At 31.8% G+C, this 21312-nt stretch overlaps 1 protein-coding gene across 1 annotated transcript; it reads left to right on the top strand.

Moving 5' to 3' along the window:
- The first annotated feature begins 3108 nt into the window (after window positions 1–3108).
- Window positions 3109–7861, top strand: LOC125067803. Its single transcript, XM_047676587.1, has 3 exons — window positions 3109–3194; window positions 5933–6044; window positions 6590–7861. Exons 2-3 carry the CDS (start codon window positions 5952–5954, stop codon window positions 7766–7768), a joined length of 1272 nt encoding a protein of 423 aa, XP_047532543.1. The 5' UTR covers window positions 3109–3194; window positions 5933–5951; the 3' UTR covers window positions 7769–7861.
- Window positions 7862–21312: the final 13451 nt, after the last annotated feature.

Raw genomic sequence — 21312 nt, 5'->3', positions numbered from 1 at the left:
TTATTTTATTTGATAATTTCCTTGTATTTATATTGCCTAACATAAAAAGAGACCTGTCCAAACAGATATTCACTTTTGACGGTTATATTAGAACGCCACTTTTTATAAATATACTTATGCCTGACTTTAAAATGCGTCTTAATGCATAATCTTATTTAATTATATTATTTACGACTACATACAATCTTACATACATTTTACTATAGTAATTGTATCCATTTTTTAAATAATAATTATAGTGCATGTCGCATTACAAATATAATTAATATATAATTAAATATAATTACATTCTAAGGCTCTTTAGTGACTGATCGAATGTTTTCGATTCAAGTTGGTGATTTTATACATTATCATAGTAGAATCTTTTACAGTACTCAAAAAAAATATAATATATAAATCAAACCATCCTAAATACTTTAGCTGTTCGATTTAGATTTGCTAGTAGATTTTCGCGCATCTAAGTATTGATTAAGGGCAAAACTTGGAAAAAAATTGAAATTTAGATTGAAAGAAATATTTTTTGCGAATATTATTTAAGCCATATGGTATTAGTCTATATCTGAATAAATTTGTTTTTTAGAAATTTAATGATTATCAGCAATTATCTCAACGATGACACGACTACCCTCACAATTTCTTATAAAAAGAGCAGGTAGACCGCCGAGCGCTCACTTAGATCCGGGCTTCCGTCGCGTACGCATCGGTCGTATTTCCTTATTACATTAGCATTAGGCTGTAGGTAAATTCTGTTTCTCTATATTTCGTTTTTGCCTTGTTAGATAATTTATTTTTGTTTTTTAAAATAAAAAAAAATAAATAGCGGATAACAAACTTGTTTTTTTCTTAAATAACTTCTGCTTCTGGTTTCTAAAAGTATAATATTTGTGCTCTTAACTCTATAAAGTTTAAACAAATATCTTAGAATATATCGCAAATAGTAATATTAATATATATAATTACACGTGGAGCAGTCATTCGGTCTGGTAGTCGTCGCGTCGCAATGTATAGCCTATTCCAATGGAAGTAGGAAAAAAGATAAACAAACCTTAGATTCACGTATATCATGACATTTGCTTATAACTCAGCTATATTGTGCAGTACTAAGAGATTATTATTAATACCTATATCTTTATTTATAAAACAACACCATTGCACCTAAGTATTTTTTTTAACTTAAATTTACTTCCAAAATTTCGATAAGTTTCGTCAACATTCAAAAAGACGATTTCGCGAATCCATAGTGAATATCATAGATTAATCTAGACTTCAACCAATGATATCGCGTCAATTTGCTGTCAAATAATGTTTATTTGGCCTTTTTCCTGTTACGGTTGGAATAGACTTGAATAGAGTATATGTACGTGGGGATTGAGTATATGTGGGTGGATGTAAGAGATACCTATATTAACGGTCTACATGTTCTATAACTACAAATACTCTTGTTAAATGATTATTAGAAAAGTCATTGATAAAATAGGTGATGAATTAGAATATAATAGAGCACATATCAAGACTGTGGACAAAACCTTGAAAGGTCTTAAAAACTACTGCTGCTGTAATGGGTATACTTTTTTATTTACGGGAGATTTGATTTGATTTGAAACATTTCCCGTTATTAATACAGGAACGCGTGCAGATTTAAACTTACGGACTAATGCGACGACCTTATTGTCGTGGAAATACGAATAACAATTTTCCAAACTGAAACTTAGCTCAAACTTGGAGACGTAATTTTTCCCTCTTTAAATTTAAGCAGTAATTATGATGTCCTTTTCAATAGTCCATAATTTAGAATGTTATATATTATATATTGAAGATGTTCTGAACCACGGGAATTTCCAAACGCTCTTAACCCTTCTGAACTCTTTATGAATTAACGCTGAAAATTGGAATGCCTTTAATGCTTTAATTTATGAAATGTAAGCCCTCCTAGTATGTGCAATGGCATGACTCTTTATAAAGGAATTGACGAACAAAATAATTGTAGCGACTATAATCACTGGCGCCGCAGCCGGTCAGTTAGCGCATATACTCCGGATACCTATGATCCCTGCCGATTTGCCAATACCCTTCAAAGATCTTTAATCTACTGTGAATACATCGTTCGCTTTACCAATTAATAAGTCCCAAGGTTGAACTATCGACTTAGTAGGGAAAGACTTACGAAAAAAGTGTTTTACTCAACTGTATGTTAGCCTATCCCGAGTTGGAACTCCCGAAACAACAATATATTTTATTACCCCATAATAATAACACATCAAATTTTACAGAGAAGCTCTAAATAGTCAAATAAAAATCCTTCCTACGGAATTACACCGGATATTTTGATATTTATTTGTCGAAAATATATTGTCTAGTTAGACGTATTACGTAATTCAAACAAACTGAAATAATTATTCATACAGATTCAAATGTAATGGTAATTGTATATTCGAATAATAGTTTCATTTAAAACAAATTAAATTTGGTAAACCATTTTTTATAGCTCTATAAAACATAGAGATATCATATCTATATTGATCTCACTAAATTCAAATGCAAGTGATCTGAGCATTAATTTCGCGACAGGCGACACGGCTACGAGTTCACATTGTTACATTAACATATGTATTGTAGATTACCGTTACATCGATGTGTCCATTACACTTTTTAATTATAAAATCACCTATATTTCTATATACTAGAAAATCCCGCGGCTTCGCTAGCGTGGAACTCGGTTTATGACCGGAGCCTTTCTAAATCTTCCGATACATAATGCCTATTTGTACTATAAATACAAATAAATTGCACTAACAATATTTAAATTATTATATAAAAATTATATATATAAATATTTATATTACAAATTAATTGTCGGTACCATTGAATGTGTTTTTAGCCACAGAAGGTACCTACCTACTGAAATTTCATACAATTGTATTAAATACCGAAGGCTATTTCTATGCAATATCCAGAGCCTAAAATAGTTCTATATGTTACAGATCATTGAGTTCAAAAGAAAAATATAGGTTTTCGGCTAAACAAATTCTTCTAATATTAACAATAGTAATGGGAACGCGTACCGATTGTATCCATAACAAAATGTCCACGGCGCGTGACTGACCGCTGACCCGTCGCCCACATTGAACCGCAGACCCTAGTCACTGTGCTGGAGATCCTCGTTGGTGACACCTGTGACACTGGACTATGTAGAGGTCAGATACTATTTTTGAAATTTTATTACGTTATTGTGATGTTTTTTAACGTTGGATAGCAATTATTCCAAACCAATTAATTTGAATAAAATGCTTACGACTAACTTACTTACTAATAAAATTATTTTATTCGAAAATTAATTAATTTTATATTGTAATTTGTGGTTAACTTATTTAAGGGAAGTGGTCAATTATTACTCAAAAATCTCTCAACTCCTGGTAATAAAAAAATGTTAATATTAGCTGAAATATAGAATATCTCGATGTAAAAGGAATCAAGCAAAGTTTCAACTACTTATTAGAAATAGAAGTTTAATTCACTATTTTACTTTATGGTTAGTGAAAATTATCGACGAATCATGCGAAATTTCTTCAATACGATATTACCTTTTCAATATATAAATTATTATATTAATATATGTATCTACTTCTATTTTTATTTATCTAGGCTTTTCGACTTTCGGCATAATTCTCAATAATACGTGCGTATGATAAAAAAAAGTTTTAAATTGCTTTTATTAATTTGTCTATTTAATTAAGTTTTGGTTAGAATATTTATATCACTCTTTAATAAAGATAAAGTAAATAATTAGTGGCATTATTTAAATGCGTTCTTGCTTTAATATAACTTATTTGGCGTCCGGCCTTTGTGCAAGCACATCTGGACTAGCACTAGCACTTAACACATATTCTAACGCCAAAAAGCAATATCAGCAATACTATTTGTACCGGGTTAAAGGGTTTCTCACCTGGTGCATCTACAGTACAGGTACAAGGGACTTAAAATCTTAGTACCCAAGGTAGGGGACGTATTCACAATATAAGTGTAAGAAAATTCCTTTCTACAGTTTAAATTACTTTAAAAATTTATTAAAAAGTTACACTTAACCGTTATTTCATTATTAATATTTATCTTTGTGATCAGTTACAAATCACACGCCATTTTTATTTTTATCCATTCTAATATTTTTCTTAAAAGCCCGCCAAAACTAATTATACTTTCTCCACAGATAATATAATCTTAGGTTAGATCATAAGTCAATTAACAAAATTGACGTTTGGTTCCAGTAGACATAAATTATTAGTGGTTCGATAAATAAAGTAATTAATAATTAATATTTTAATATATAATACTACAAATTATTATCATTTACTTAAATATAAATATTTCTTTCAGTGCTATGTCATGTCTATGGGCGACTGTGACCCCTACTATCGAGTAGCACATTTGCCAGGGCCAAAAAAATATACTTTAAAAATATAAAAAATTAACACTCGATTTTGTTTTCGAATATCGATAATGATTCTCATGAATGAACTTAAATGTAGGTCAGCGTCTAGTCCTGTCATTGATTTACACATGAAACGCTACAATGATACTCGTCATTCGACATTTCATCGATGGTTCAATACAACTTATTTGGAGCAGAACGGATACAGAAAGCTGTATGTAATACCGTGGGAATGAAAACTTTTTCAAGCATATTATTTTCTTTTTTTACAGTAATTAAATATGTAACTTTTTTTTTCAATTAACTAAACACTATTTTCATTTTGAGTTTTGTATAATTTTATGCAAATATAGTTTTGTAGGTCTTTACCTGGGTTAAATTAATTCTTCTCCCTTAGGCCAAGCGAGTCATTTTATATGTTTTTTCATACTTTTAAATATATAAATATTTCGTTTGAATACCATTCCTACAAAATAGGAAAGAAATAAATCAGGCTTCGACATAAATTGTAAAGTGGATGTCGTTACAAGATATGTTAATAAATGATAGAGAACTGTTATCGCTTTGATAATTCATATGTCTAGATAGACTGTCAAAGCTAAGAACGCGTTGAAATAAATAGTGGCCAACCGTTGGCTGATAAGTACACGTACACTAGTAGCACACTACTATGACGTTTGGCGAGAGTCAAGCATAGCTGTTAAGCACCCTAAGACAATTAAGTTGGCTCGTTTGTTATTGGTCTTTGGTATTGTGACGCACCAAAAAGTTATTTTATTGAATGGAAGTCGTAAGTAACTAGCCTTGTGTAACAATTTTGACCCTGATTAATAAAATGTAATAATAATAGCGCTTTATTTTTGAAGTTAAATTGTGGTTTGCCTACATGATGTTAGATGTAAATGATGAGAATTAGGTAAAAGCGCTTTGTTGCGAGGTCGTAACGTCAGTGATTTTATATAATTTAGGCAGATAATATTCACGGTTAGGTGGACATTTGGAGACTTCCGTCGATTTCATCGCGTTTCCGTCAGCCATCGCGTCTGACAATCACCACAATATCGTATACAAATTGTACGGTATTTTAAAATTGTAAAGAATTAAATTTAGATTAAATACATTGATTATTACATTCTCGTGTTAATTATAGTTCAAAAGACGAGTATGTGTGAACATATATTGATAATTGATACTGTCTTAAATAGTTAGGACATGAAATTGTTTTTTATTTATTATAGTTTAGGAACTGTCTCCTCCAGGGCTAAGGGTTTGAGGAGATAGATTGGACCTTATTCTATCACGCTGCTTAACATGTGACTGATCGTCGACCGACACATGCATGTATCATAACATTTATGTCACCATGGAGGCCAATATTAAATATACAAATAAATTAAGCACATGAAAATTGTCTAGTAGGTACTTAGTCGGGTTTGAACCCGCAATCTAGCTAATGAACTCTCACAGCTAAATTATAATTTATAATATATTGTTTTATTGTTGCAGTTGTTTTTGTATTATCAAAATGAAGATAACTACGATTCTGATTTTTTGGAGTGCGTTGCTGGTACAAGCGATAGTCCCGTTTGATATTCAGCAAACATTCAACGAACAGGAGGTATAACCTAAGAAAATAATGGTTTTGACAAACTTTTAAATAAATCCTTCCTGGGGCAAGGCAAGATAGTTTTAACTTTACCGATTCATAAATTAAAATCGTTTGTTAAACAAAACATTAATGTATAAGGCCTAATATTTATTACAAGAGTATTAATATGAAAAAAAAGCGTACAGCTAATACTTGTTGACTTTCAGGCAGAATATATAGCGGATATATAATAAATTTAATTGACATAACTTTGTCAACATTTTAGAAAAGAGTAACTACTGAGTTTTATTTTGTTTTGTCTTGTGTCTTATCTTGCCTTGTTCCGAATCGGAGGTAGTTTTACATTTAAAACAATTCTAGTAAAATGAAAATTCAAAAGTCTACTCGAATAAAGTTAATTTTTATTTATTTTGATACAATTAAATGCATGTGTTACTATGCCAAATCATTATATTCTCATATAGTAATATTTAAAATTTTACTATCCGCTTTAAAAAAGGAAACATATTCAAATTAATTTGCAAGATTTTATTAATAGTAATATTTCTTTTAAGGAAAACGTTGAAGATATCCCTCGTGGCCGTCGCGATGTTATCGAGGAAGAGAAGTTTCATAACTTCCGAACCGATATGAGAAAAGACAATATAAATCAACACATCCCTTGGCTCCCAGGACCGTTAGCGCCAGAAGATCCTACGACTAAAATATCCATCACAAACGAACCTCATGATGTCGCACCGGTGTACCAAACTACTGAAAGCATAACCGATAAGCCCACCGGTCGAGGAGCAAGAGCCTCAAACGAAAACTGGATTAAGTTGCCTTTCCCCACTCAAGACAATGTCCATAGAGACCTAACCCCACCGCAGCCCTCCGGCGAGCTCATTCATTCTCGAATGCCAAGAGTCAATTTCGTGACCCAGAACAAAGGCCTTGAAGCTTCCGAGTCAAGAAATGATAAAGAATCGATACAAAGACCGACAAGGACCGATGATTTAAGAACCGAATTCGTAAGGCCAGAAGAAGACAGAAAACAGTACAAGCCCGTTTATCCGAGGCAGGCCGTTTATTATCCGGAAGACAACAGGCGGCCCTACTACGATGATCGATATTACGCTGCTGACGATTTATACAGGCGTGATCCATACTATGATTTATACGATCAGAAGAGGTACTACCCCGGCTACGGGCCGCGAGTGGACAGATATGATGAAGCGTATGATAATTATGTTCCTCGGAAGCCTAAAAGGATTATTTATTACGCTCATCTACCCGATGTTGTCCGAACGCCGCCGAGTGTCGATCTGAGGTACAGGTATTCGGTCGATCCTTATAGACGTTTCGACGACGACTATAATGCGAGAACCGGTAGGTACGATTACAGATTCAGAAATAGGTACCCTTATGTCCCCATGCGCAAAGACGAAAGAAGGTTTGGTTATAGAGATTTAGCTGGCTCAAGTACCGTGAATAAGGACAAGAAAGTTGATGAGAAGGTTACACCGACGCCAGTTTTACCTCAAAAAGAAGATAAAAAACCCAGCACAAGTACCAATAGAAATGCTAACAGGAACACAATAAACAGTCACCAGTACCACGACGCTGGAGACAACTTGTACAACCTTTCTCACAAGGCTTTCAAAGATCAGAATCATTCGGACGACAGTTACCTCAGATTTGACGATTCATTATTTCACAGCTCCGTTGAAGACCCCTATAATAGGAAGTACTAAGTAATTATTTGTAATCAATATGTAATTCGCTTGGTTTTTCAAGATGACATTTGAAAAAAGCGAACTACATAAATAATTATTTTGGTATAATTATAAATGAATATTTCTTATAGTGACGGTTCGACGGAGTTTTCGTTCTGTTCTTGTAAATTGGCGCTAATAAATGTAATAACGAATGGTTTTGTTTAATTATTCCAAGGGAGAAGAGTTCGCGACAAATTGTACAAGTAATAAATCGAGCATTTAAATTAAAACACGGCGAGGGTGAAGATGAATTTCATTAAGAATTAATTAATGTCATTCTTAAAGCGTTTTGTTTTTCCACACGAATAAAAAACATCTGTCGGGATGTTCGGCCGGCGACGCGTTTTCTTGAGGTAATTAAGCAATAAATTTTGTGGCTGGCAACATCTCGAGGTGGGGGCCAATTACGTTGCGCATTTAAGAAAATGAATGTTACCACTTGAGGGCGCGGCGTTATTACGTGACTTATGTGAAGCCCTATATGTAACTATACGATAAAAATATTCTTATCACAAACTTTTAATACGATAATGTGCGAATTCAAATTGGAATCATTTGTTTCACTAAAGTAAAATAAATAAACTACATTTATATCTACTATTAACGATACAAAAAGTTAGAGGCAAGTAACAGACCTCTACAGAGTAATCTCTAATTTCCATCGAATAGTTTTAATAATTCACAAAAATATAAATGTCAATAATAGTGTAAACGAAATGTTAACATTTTTTTAGTGCAAAGAAAATAATTAAAACATAACTTTCCTTTTCAAAAAACTTGAGTAAATTCCATAATCGGGCTCCGGGAGTGAAACCAACATAACTAATTACAATTGAGGGCTTAGAAAAAAATCCTACGACATGACAGCTTGTAATCAAGGGAATGGATAAGTTCGCCGGGTTTTTAAGCGGGGCAGAAGCGTTCGCGGATTAATGTCCGGGATAAATTACATGTAATTAAATGTGCTTGAGGGTTCAGATGGCAGGAACACTTACAAATCGTTTAGTCTTTTTGACGATGTTTTGATCGTGATTTAGTGTAAAAATAATAGTTTCTAATAATTTTATTCGCTAAAAAAAATTAATTTAAAAAAAAAACAAGATTTATTGAATAGTTCAATGTATACGTAGTAAAGTAACATGGTGCAAAAATAACTAAGAATTTAAATATTGTCGTATTTAATAATATAAATTTATTTGTTAATGATATAATATCATATATAGGTACTAGTACTAGCTACTTATAGTGATTTTATTTGTTGAACGAATACAGATCCTATAATTTAATTTTAACAATAGCAACATAATGAGATAAATAAATATCATCGTTAATAAATAACATGCCTGGATACAATGCTCGTATAAACAGACTACCGGCCCTAAGGAACCATTGACGCAATCGAACCTTGATGAGTTGAATTATTTATGGAGTCGCATCGTTACGGTGTCCATATTCATATCAGGTCTAGATTTATTTTAATTTTACTTAGTCTCTAAAGTGTTGCCATAATCGTTGTCATTGAAAATAACAAGCAACATAATAATATTTACATAATATTGTACTTTTCATGAAAATAAAACGATCATGTTTGCTGAAATAAGTTACATATATTTTGTTCGAATTAACATATTATAAGTAAGTATATTTGTGTTAATTTAAAATATTTTGCAGTATTATTAAATAAAAGCTTAATATCGACTTCGTTAGAAATGAGCATCGTATAAAATACTACCAGTCAAACTTCGTAAGACTCAGTAGTTGCCCTGCACTGGTAATCAATCGGGCAAACGATTTCGTAAACTTATATTGGAAAAAAGTATTAATTTTTATATATTTAAAAAAAATAATAATAAGTTAATGTTTAAAGATATCCGTGAATTGTTTTTATTACAGGCAACCTACAAGGAAGGGTTGTGACAGATGCTAGCGGTTATACAAGGATGCTGGGCAAACGGCAGTTCTGTCTTGAGGCTAAATTCATTACCGTGGCCAAAATGGTCGGAACGAGGCATTACGATCCACAAATCTAATCTTAGAACGGGTTCAGCTAATTGGGACCTTGTTTGAAGAGCTTGTTATGAAGATTATTTGGAAAAAAATAATGTTCGTTTTAATACTATTTACTTTTATTATATTTCTCTAAATCTTACAGTTTTAAGCTTATGTGTTTGAATGATTATTATTTAAGCACACTGCAGCTGAATGGATTTCAAGGAATTTGAGTATTATAATGCCGGTTAAGGAGACAAGTTTTTTTTTAAATCTTTTTTGTAAGGTATTTTTATCGTTTCAATATTTCCTTGAGAATATCTTAACTTAAAGTTTAAAAACAACTAACTTTTATTAATAAGCGTTATTATAAGTGAAACTAAATGCTAACATTAAATATACAATTAAACCGCCATAAGACAACCAATAAGTTATTACAGTGATGCGAGCGCCGAGCTGCAGTGCGACACCGAGTCCTTCGAACTATTAACATGTCAATAACAATTTGCCGAATTGCTTTTATGTTGTTAGAGATATGAGCCGCCGGCAAGGGGTGATGTTAGGGTTGTCACAACATAAAACGAGTGACCGTTAACAGTGATAAAAAGTTCATATAATTGAATTATTGATCTTGAGGCGTTGCACAGTCTCTAGATCAATGATCCTTGATTGAAATTCTAGTTTGGTTTAATTTTAATAGAGGGGCTTGGGATTTTCTCTTAAGTAATTTTGCCGTAGCAGCCGAGATTAATCCGTGTCTTGGAAAGCACGCGAACTTATTGTACCTGATCTCTCACAGGTCGAGGCAGATACCTCGAGAGGAAGTCTAAGATTTGTGATATGTTCACTACAACACACTTAGGTTGGCCGCCCATGCCGTGGTCGAAAGTCATCAAGGAGAATTATGTAATATTCGTATAATGATTTAGCGGTTGTAGTTATAGAACCCAAAAAAAAATCAGTTTCGAATATTAAATGTCATTAAATAGGTTACATATTAGTAGTTCTGAAAGTTGTTTTGTTTTTTAATAATAATATTTATCTACATTTAATTTAGAACCGGGTTAACTAAACCTGATCTTTAATTTACTAGTACTTGCTAATAATAACTTTAGTTTCTACTAAAGTAAAACGCCCTTTACTAAATTTTATTATTTACATAGATTATGTAATTACGATGAAAGTTAAATACTTATACTATTCTATGAGTTAACTAGCAGTATAATTGGTTTGGAACAGCCCTAGCGTACGAGTATATTGTAGAGACGAACTTCAAGTTTAAACAGTCCCGGAGTCAAGGGTCGCCCGTCCCGGGATTCGTCGGGAAATTGATAATTTTCACTTGGGCCGCAACATCGCAGTCATAACATTAGTTATTCATTACTAGATATGAAATAGGTCCGGTATCAATTAATATTTATGTCCATTGTTCCTTGTCGTCTATTTTAAATTAATTACGAAAATAGACCTTTACGGTTATGCTAAATAATAATCATCTTATGAAATTGATATTAGTGTTATGTGATAATGAATGACTAATTAATAAAAGTCTAACTTGGTATCGGTATAACTATGGTTACAGATCAAATTATCGATTAAAAGTTTAAAAGATATACAAGATTTTTCACTACGTAATTCTTTGCTGTAGAATATGGAATTAATTGTAGTTAATAATTTGAACACTGTCTTGCTAGACATATTTTGAATACTCAAATTTGATCGCGTGATGTGTGGTGCTCGTGTCTACTATCTACGTATCTTTGAGCCCGTTTCATGTTTAAAATAATATTGAGAAGTCTTATCCGTTTCTAATCGCGTTTGGTATGTTATGAATTTTTTTTTCAAAATTTAAATTATTTTATGTACAGTTTGGTAAATATAGTTCTTCTTTAATCGCATCAAGAAATTATGACGAAAACAAAATAAGTCAGGTTACAAGGTAATGACAATTCGATGTGTCATGCTTAAGCCGCCACATAAATCAATTACAGCCGCGACAATGTATCGGATGCCTTTCTTAGAATATTCATCGCTGGTCGTATCTCATTCCTCTGCTAACTCGCTCATTTTACTTTATGTGACATTTTATTAGATATTTTATAAGGCATCTCGTTGAACAAAGGTGTTATTTTGTTTCCGAGAAGAATTTTGTCATCAGTATTCGGTTTTAAAAGAAATATGCGCGTATACATTGTAAGTTATTTGAATATGGGGACGCCATAAAATACTCCGGGAATTGATTATGAAATGCTGAGGAATCTTGACCAAACAAAGATTAGTCGTCGTAAAATGTTATATCGGAACTTTGCGTGTCTCGTTTGTGACATTTTATTGCATATCGCGAAACTCAACAGCTTTTTTTCGTCTAATTTTATAACATATTATGTAATGAAAAAAGATATTTTACGCAATAAAATTGACTGTTACGTATATGGGACGATAGTAAAAAGACGAGGTTGTAAATTTGCTTATAATAAAAATAGGGCGGCACTAATTAAAAAAAAAATGCTTAATATAATATGTGTTTGGACTAGCAACGTAGAAATATTTTTTAATTTTAAATTTTTAGGTTATCATTTTTTTTCGTTTTCCATAAAAGTGTAAGCAATACATAAATAAACAAAACAAAAAACTTTGTCTTTAAATATCAGTATCAAAGGCGAGATAGGCATAAAACAGAATCTCCTTTCCGCAGCGCATCCGAGATGTCGCCGCGATACGCTGATATACGCCGCCGGCAGCGACAAAGAGCGCGGCCATTAACTGATATGACAACACTATAAAGTAACCACTCCGGTGCTGGTGACGTGTGACAGAACTGCAATATACTCTACTTAAGAAATTAGTTATCATAGTCATAATACAATCGAAACTGACTATAAATGTGAATGTAACTCTGTCTGTTACCTCGTCACGATTAAAGTGCCGAAACAATTGTAAAGTATTAAAGAGTAGTCCGAGACTTGAATAAGGCCAAAAGTATATAAATTAGGGAATTTACAAATATTTTTTATGCATTTGGAGAACAATCCGAGAGATGAAAACTTACAGTTATTGTGGAATATAAAAAATAAGAGATTTTTGACCGTCGTTTTAAAAATATCATTAATTTAATCAAAGTTTCCGCAAAAACGCCTAATTTTTTTTTTAAATCTCGTAGCAAGGTTCTAGGTTACGTATTGCAGTCGTGCTTTTTTGTTATATTGATTTTAAATATTTTTTAAATTTTGTTATCATAGTTACATTTGTATAGCCCAAAAATGATTAATTTTATTTGCTACTTAAATAAGTTTTTGTATAAATTTGTATTCATTATATAAATAAAAATTGTATGAGTTCACTAAAATACAAATATTACAATTTAGACGCGGATATTTTAGTCGATTTAATACAAAGTAGAGTCATGTTCCTGTCGTTGCAATTATACTGCAATATTTTGCACCATACACACATTAGAGGCGATCATTCGCATTATATTACGCTGCAGTGTAGCCTCTCTGCCTCTCTCCCCGCCGAGACTGAACATGCCCAGCCGTGTCGATGGACCCACTAACCATTATTCAGACCTCTCATAACGTATCAATTGTCTTTATAGCTGGTATTTTTATTATTTATGTCCGATATTATCTTGTCAAGAGATCTCATCGCCATCTTTCGCTATTTTTTCTGAGAAAATCGAACGAGAGCTTAATAACGTCCGTGACAGTGTCGATACAAGATACTGGGTCTTAGTTGTGATAAAAATCATATACTATATCTGTAGTATAAAATATACTTACATATTTAATATAAAATTAGGCCAAATATTGTATAATAATAAAATATTGTAGGTAGGATGATGATTTTGTAAAGATTATTTATGTATTTGTATAAAAGCAGGAGATCGGGTGAATGATGGTAAGTGGTCTCCAATGACAACAATACTAAGTATTGCTGTTTGGCGATAGAATATATACCGAGTGAGTGGTACCTACTAAGACAGGCTTGCATAAACCTACCACCAAGTCAATATTATGTTTTGCAGTCTATTTCGTATCTATGGTGGTGCTTATCGTGGTTAGTGTGGCTTAGCGTTTCGTACTTATATCAGTTTGTTTGACGAAAAATTTGGTGTATATTTGCAAATAATGAATATCATAGGTTATTACTAAAAGTCTCGACCAATATCGCGTGATGTCAAATGTTGTTTATTTGGTTTGTAGTTGGAATAGGCTATGCGGTCAATTATGATTTATTATTATTTAATAAAAAAAAAATAAACATTTTATGTAAACATATATTTGTGGCTCGTAATTCTTGGTCTTAAAATATCATCAACAATAATTTTGATTACTATTGACCTGCTGATACTACCTTGATTGTATAAAATATACTACCTAATCGAAACAAAAAAAAAACAGATTCAGCGAAAGAAACTCGGCTGAATTCGAACCGCTCCTCGTAGATGTTAACTAAACGAAATCCACTTATCCTCAAACTTATCCATTTAAGTTGTAATACAGTAAATCGCAACATTGAAGGGTAAATAGCAATAACTTGTAAAAACGGTACCATATCAAAGTGCCCACCTCAGTACCGACATTACCTTGAAACTTTCACGCGTTTCTGATGTAGAAGTAATTCCGGGATATGGCACACCTCGATCACTGATATGTCCTGTGACAGGGACGTACTTGAAGTACCGAATAAACTTTTTTGCTATTACAAAAGTAATATACAAAAATACAAAATGAATTACATGTTAAGCTAACGTTAATAATAGCGATCTATTACAGACAAAGTCTCGAGTGAGGGGAGATCAGGTTTTCGGAGAAGAGTAGTGCAAATGTATAGAAATACTGGCTAAAGCTGGCAGTACCGACTTCGTGCATGAGATATATATAGTTTTTCTATATTCAAAAATCTTCCAATTTAAAACATCAAGGGATACAAACAAACGCGCACAAATAAAGTATAGAAGGAGTTCACTAACATTTTTTTTGGTTATATGTAGGGGATAAAAAAAAAATGACTGACAGAAAGCTACATCATTCCTCCACTCATGTATTAATAAATTGAAACCGTGGGACGCCGTAAAAATATAATATTGCCAATAGTATCATTTATTTACTCATTAATAAAAAGTAAATTTAACCTGAATAATTATTATCAGTAGGTACAAAAGTTTTTGAGTTATATTTCTTCTAACTATTATAGACGATCGGGACGAAAGTATCTTCAGCTATTTGTACAGCTAATGTTTAAACTAATATGTAAGTTGCTTTGTAATGTCGCCAGAAACAAAAATACAAAATTGTCCTATAGACAATGAAATCAATGATTGTGAAATTATCAAATATATTTCGAAATTGAAAATAGAATTTAAATGCAAAAATGTAGACTGTATTTAAAGTTAAAAATATTGATATTTAAGGATATTAAAATGTACGTAATACTTTTAAATTTGTGATTAAGAAAAAACAAAAAAAATAACCAGAGTCCGTCACCTAAGGCAACCATCAATACTAACGGTAGCGCCCCGAGAGAGTCGTACAGTCGCTACGAAAATCATTCCAACGCTAAAATATCAATAAAACACAAACATCGCCTACGGGAGTTGTTGCGATCGCACCGGAATTACAAATGTGCCCAAATACGCGCCCGCCGTTCTGATGGGACACTTTATTTTTTTGTAATGGCCGCCACGACCGCAGCTTAGTGCTTTATAGGATTTACATTTAGTCGTGCGTTTTTATTGCCCGTGTAACGGCTGTTTGGTAGGAGAATTATGTTGAATTTATCACGTCTAATTTCCCTTTGTATTTTTCGTGTGAAAATGTACTAGACAGACATGTCGGTGGTATATAGACTTGAAATTGTTAACATAGAATAATAGTAATTTATTTTTGTAAATCGTTAAACCTTAAATTGCTCACAGTGCCAACTTCAAACACATAACCCGTATGCTTTTGTTAGTTGGCACTGAGAGGTGAAAGTGATTAAAATATATTAATAATTTGCTTGGCAGAATGTTTTGTGCATAACTAGCGCAGATATATGATCTGTAAATAACATATAAAAAAAATAACTAGAATGAAATGTCGCGATTAAACAATCAAATGACCCGAGAAATAGTAGGAGATAAAACACGTGAATCTTAAAGGAAGATTCGTGGTTCAAATCGGGCTAGCAATAGTCAATTTTGATCTGCTTAATTAGTGATTATCATCTCGTATTATTGATTATTATCGATGATTCACATTTAAAAGCAGCTAACTTAATTTTTCTTATAGTAATCTCAGTGGGTCACTTTTTCAGATTATAGCATTTAATGAAATAAGTTAAAAGGTTACGAACATTATATTAAATGAGGTTTTCCCGAGAAACTTTTAATCTCTGTAAAGTGGTTTGCATTCAATAGAAGTTCAGGGTTAATTCTAACCTATAATGACTATACTTTTAACATTTATTTCGTCTTATTTTAAAAATCATGTGCTATTTAATGAAAAGTATAAATAAATTAAAGTCTAAAATAATGGATAAAAGTAAAAATGGAAAAAAATCATAAAAAAAGTACAATTCAAATATGAATAAAAATGATTTATTCATAGAAAAGGATTAAAAAGAACAACAAATAAATAAAATAAAATATATATTTTAAGTTGGAACTATTAACGAAATCAAATTAAATAAACTTTGTCATTAAAAACGTCAACTTGGACGCTTATTTCACTGGAAAGAATCATTAATAATGTAAGTTGTAAAGAATTTAACTATTGATTAGAATTTTAATAGCGACGTATTCTTTCAATATTGCATATTGTACTTGAAATTTACATATTGAACAATGAAATGAAAATTATAATTTGAAGTCGCTGCTTTACAAAACTCTTGCAATTTACCCAAAACTTTCCTGACCTGGCTATTATAAAAAGGGTCCGTGGTGAATGACTATAACATATAAAATAATTACTGATATTATACGCTTAAAAAGTTTATAATTAAAATTATACTACAATTTACGAATGTTTAATACATACTCACAAATATCTTATTGTACAATTGTATAAGTCTGTAAAGTAAGTATTACTACTATGTAAGATATATACTGAAACTACGTAGGTACATAATTCTAACCGCACTAAATCGATCTGCTTGAAGACACAAGTGACCCTCCGAAAAGCGACCTCAGAGGGTATTTATTGGAGGTAATTAAAAAGAAAACAGACAAAGGCCCGCAGCTGATCAGGACGTGCTTCGAACGTTAAGACCGGTGTTACTAGTGATAGTATTTTATAGATTCATCGACATCGATTAAATACAAAACAAAAAAGTTATATTATATTTATTATAATAAAAAAACTACTACTATAAACAATAGTGAACGAACGAACATCGTGTTCAAATATCGATCATTAAAAAAGTATATTTTGTATTCATAAAATAAAATTGTCATGCTATGTTATACTTTTTGAGAATTGAAAAATTCAGTACTTGGCATGAATTACGAATCTGGTTGATTAAAGTTCGTAGAAAACAAAAATAAGTTAAACCATTTTTTTTCCGAAATCTGAAAAACTTGTTCTCAAAGTTAAATATGTATCTATATATAATTTTATTTCGTAATCGATATAAAAAAAAAAAATACTTGTACATCACTACGGAATCAAAAGCCGGTGGAGCAAAAGAGGACTTTTATCAGTTGCGACCGATACCAATACTTCTAGTTTCCAACACGTAATTTATTGCCACCCTACACAAGACCAACTTACTTACATAAGATCTGTGCACTTTAACTCAAATGCATAAAGTCTATTTTGTTTTAAATTTCAGTGAGTGTTACTTGTCGCATTTTCTCGATTTTCCTTCAAGACTTCCAAGTCTTAGGGTCTTGTTATTTCTTCTTTGGCCGAAGTAAAATAAATAAATGTCGTTAGTTAACTCTTTAAGATTATAAGGTTAAATTGTCTATGTAATAAAATTTACTTTTCGGGAAACATACCTTCTATCATAGTAGCTTTATATCAAATGTTCTATCTTGACTAAAAATATATTAATTTTTTTTTTTACGTAGAAAATGTACGTACAATAATGTTTTATGTATGTACATACATATGTATGTACAGTAACAGTTTTATATCGGGACTCGAAGTTATATTACAGATTGATATTTAAAATAGTGAAGTAAAATATTATTTTTAATGACTGTCTAAACACAAACGCATTGTGATATTGAATTAGAAAATTTCATATCATATATAAATGATAAAAGCTGATTTACTATATACAATTTTAGATATTACCCTTATCCAAGTGCTGTTATAAATGGTAACCTGTAAGCATTTTTATTACTAAGATATAACTAAGCACTTTAATATATATTATATTCGCTTGACGCGGTTGTTTCTATGCTGTCTGTATATTCGCGCTGATCTTAGTCAATGCTTTGGGGATTCTGTTTCACCAACAGATAAGACAATTTTTAAGGAAAATTAAATATATAATTTAGATTAATATTATATATGCGTAATGTTACAAATAAATGTAACTCTGTCTGTACCAATATAACCACTGAACTGTTGTAATTTGGTACGAAACACGATCAAAAGTCAAGGACGAATATGGGTTTCTTATTTTTACCTTTCAGAAGGATAAAGTTGGAGATGAAGGGTTGTATGCAAGTTCGATGTCCGTCACAAACTTAATTCCACGCGGGCGAAACCGCGGTTTCAGCTAGTGTATTTTGTGTAAATTCGTTAATGCTATATCTGTCGAATTTAGAAAAACGTTATCGTCATCAGAGATCTCTGTGAATACGTGTTAAATGATATAATACAGACACATTTTTATTTATAATGCTTAAAATGTTTAATCATGAAGTTTAAAAGAATGTTCTACGATTACAATTATACGTACTTTTGAGTTTTGATACACGGTTCTCATGGGTGTCGTACAAATATTCATACAGACAGCTCACGTCGAGCTCACCTGGGAAACTTTGTTACCTGCGGTTTGGGCACGGAATATAAAAGAATATATGAACGTACCTATTTCATATCTTACATTTTATTTTATTATTATATCTCTCTTTCTTATAATTGCAATTACAATGCATTAAAATTGTCCTGTGTCGTTCCATTTAATATGGATGGATAATACGTCATAGGATGTCAATGTCAATTATTCAAAACTCGTTCAGAACAATTATACGCAAATTTTGCGGCAGCTAGATTGAGAGCGTGTTAGATTATATATACATATATGTATATGATGTATATATAATATATATATATATATTAACCTATATTTAACGCTGAACCTTTGAGATCGCATAATTAGAAGATTAATATTACAAAATAGAAAGGACAAAATTTACAAATTGAATCAATTTTTAGCAAATTAATTATATTATGAAAAAGTGAATTGTTATGTTATAGTGGAATTATCCACTAAAAAAGTTGACGATTTCTGTGTTTGCAAGACTTTATCAGGAAGTCACCAACAATGTATCGTGATTTGTTGACAATTTGACGCACATAAATACTTTTGCCCGTCTTTTAAAAACATAAACGGTATCCATTTTTCTTCCGTGGAAACATACGAGTTTAACGTCGAAATAAATCAATAATAATTATTTTTTACAACAATTTATAGGTAACATTCGAAAACCTTATTAAGAATTGATTCTAAGAATTATTATTTAGTATAAGACTTTTGACTCTTTTTTAGGGAAGTTTAAATTCTAGTTCGTACACTTTATTCTATTCTTGATTTAGTCTTCTTTCAGTACATTAATAGACTAGAAGAGGTACGTAAATTTCCATTTTCTTATATACCTAATTAAGTTTACTTTATATTATTATTTGTAAACAATAAAGAGATTTACAAAAACAACTCTAAAAACTATTAATAGTATCGATATTCAAGTGTTAAAAAAAGCTCTTGCATTAAAAATAATCCGCAATTTCAATTGATCAATTACACCATAGAGGATCAAACAAGCTGATCCTCTACGCAAACATTATACTCTGTGGAGTAATGCAATCCTATCACTGGTAATCACTTAACAAATCAAATATCAGCTTACCTACTTCTGTCAAAACAATTTATAGAGTCCCGCCCATTAAGAAAGTTGGCGACAGTCGTATATTTCGGAACAATGCATCGCAATACTTTAGCAAGATAAAAAAAGTCCCTGCGACATGAGCATCGAAGATAGCCTCTCCATCGTAAATCGTAATTCGATAACGCTCCACGGCCTCTGCGTTTGTCACCTACATACTACGATAAAGGATTTCACAGCTGGCTTGGTTTGACGTACGGAATATTTTAAATTCAATATTTTTTTGATTGTTTAAATTTTTAGCTATGGTATAATAAATTGTTTTCGATTTAGTATTTTAATATTGGACATTATTGAAAAACAAAACTGTAGATGTACTTGTAAACATTTTTGAAGCTTCAGGGAATTTGATCTTAGAAAGTGTTGGTGTTCCTGTGATTTTGATATAATGTCCAAAATTTTTTCGCCAAATTTCTTCGCAAATAATGCAGGGCAATATTCAGGATATTGCCCTGATTTTTTTAAATCGTTACCTTATAAAGTCGAAATCGACGAAAGATTGTTTTTTGTGTTTCCGCGCACAATTTCTTCATCCGTTCAAATTATCTGCCTATAATAGTTGAGCAACATGTTGAAATTCATTTTTATTTCAGCTTTTTTATTAGAAGAAGAATGCTTGCCTGTTGTCGAACTCTGTTTTTAATAAATGATTGTTTTTTACCAATATCGTAATCATTTTAGTAAAAATATATTATTATAGGAAGTTCGTTGGCTAGCAATCAACAATGCGCAGTGTCACCGATCGAGGCGGGCGAGTCAGGTGAGATAAGCCGTTGTCGCGCTATCGCGGGCTGAGTGGGCATCCTTGTAGGACAGTGCTTTACCGGCGCCCGCGCACCGATTTATGCGAGCAACCGTCGGCGTAGATTAGCGTGATAGATGAGCGCGCGAAGTGTTGTTTTTAATGGGAACTTGGCTATAGTTTTAAGTACCGTCATGTAAGTCTTTATGCGTAAACAATAAATACAATTCGATTTTTCATGGGAAATATAACATTTGATAAAGGTTTTTTGTGTAGTTTTATTATTTATGGAGATCAGCATCAATAGTAATTTTAAAATAATAGTATTTTATTAGAAAATCTATACGCATGGAATCTGGTAAATGTAGGTAGTTTAAAAAGTTTTTGAGAACAAAGCGCTGTCATTAGTCAATAGGGGAGGTCCGGGCATCTTCTAACAAGTTATTTGGCAATGCTATTTCCTCGCCGTGTTTATTATCCCCGCTGTCCCCAACTAATTTATTGGGCCCTTAACGCCCTTTGCCCTTAGATGGATCACCTAATTTAACATTAAGGTGTGTTCCATGTTTAGATGGACACTCATAATTTTTACTTGTAATTGGTGTTTCCCATAATGTATTTTGTTAAGTCCAGAAAAGCACATAGACAGTCATGCAACGGATTGGATTTAGAATGATGAATGAATGA

This window comes from Vanessa atalanta, chromosome 12 (genome assembly GCF_905147765.1).
Source record: "Vanessa atalanta chromosome 12, ilVanAtal1.2, whole genome shotgun sequence".
NCBI lineage: Eukaryota > Metazoa > Arthropoda > Insecta > Lepidoptera > Nymphalidae > Vanessa > Vanessa atalanta.
The sequence above is the reverse complement of the archived record's forward strand: the minus strand, read 5'-3'. Positions and strand labels throughout refer to the sequence as shown.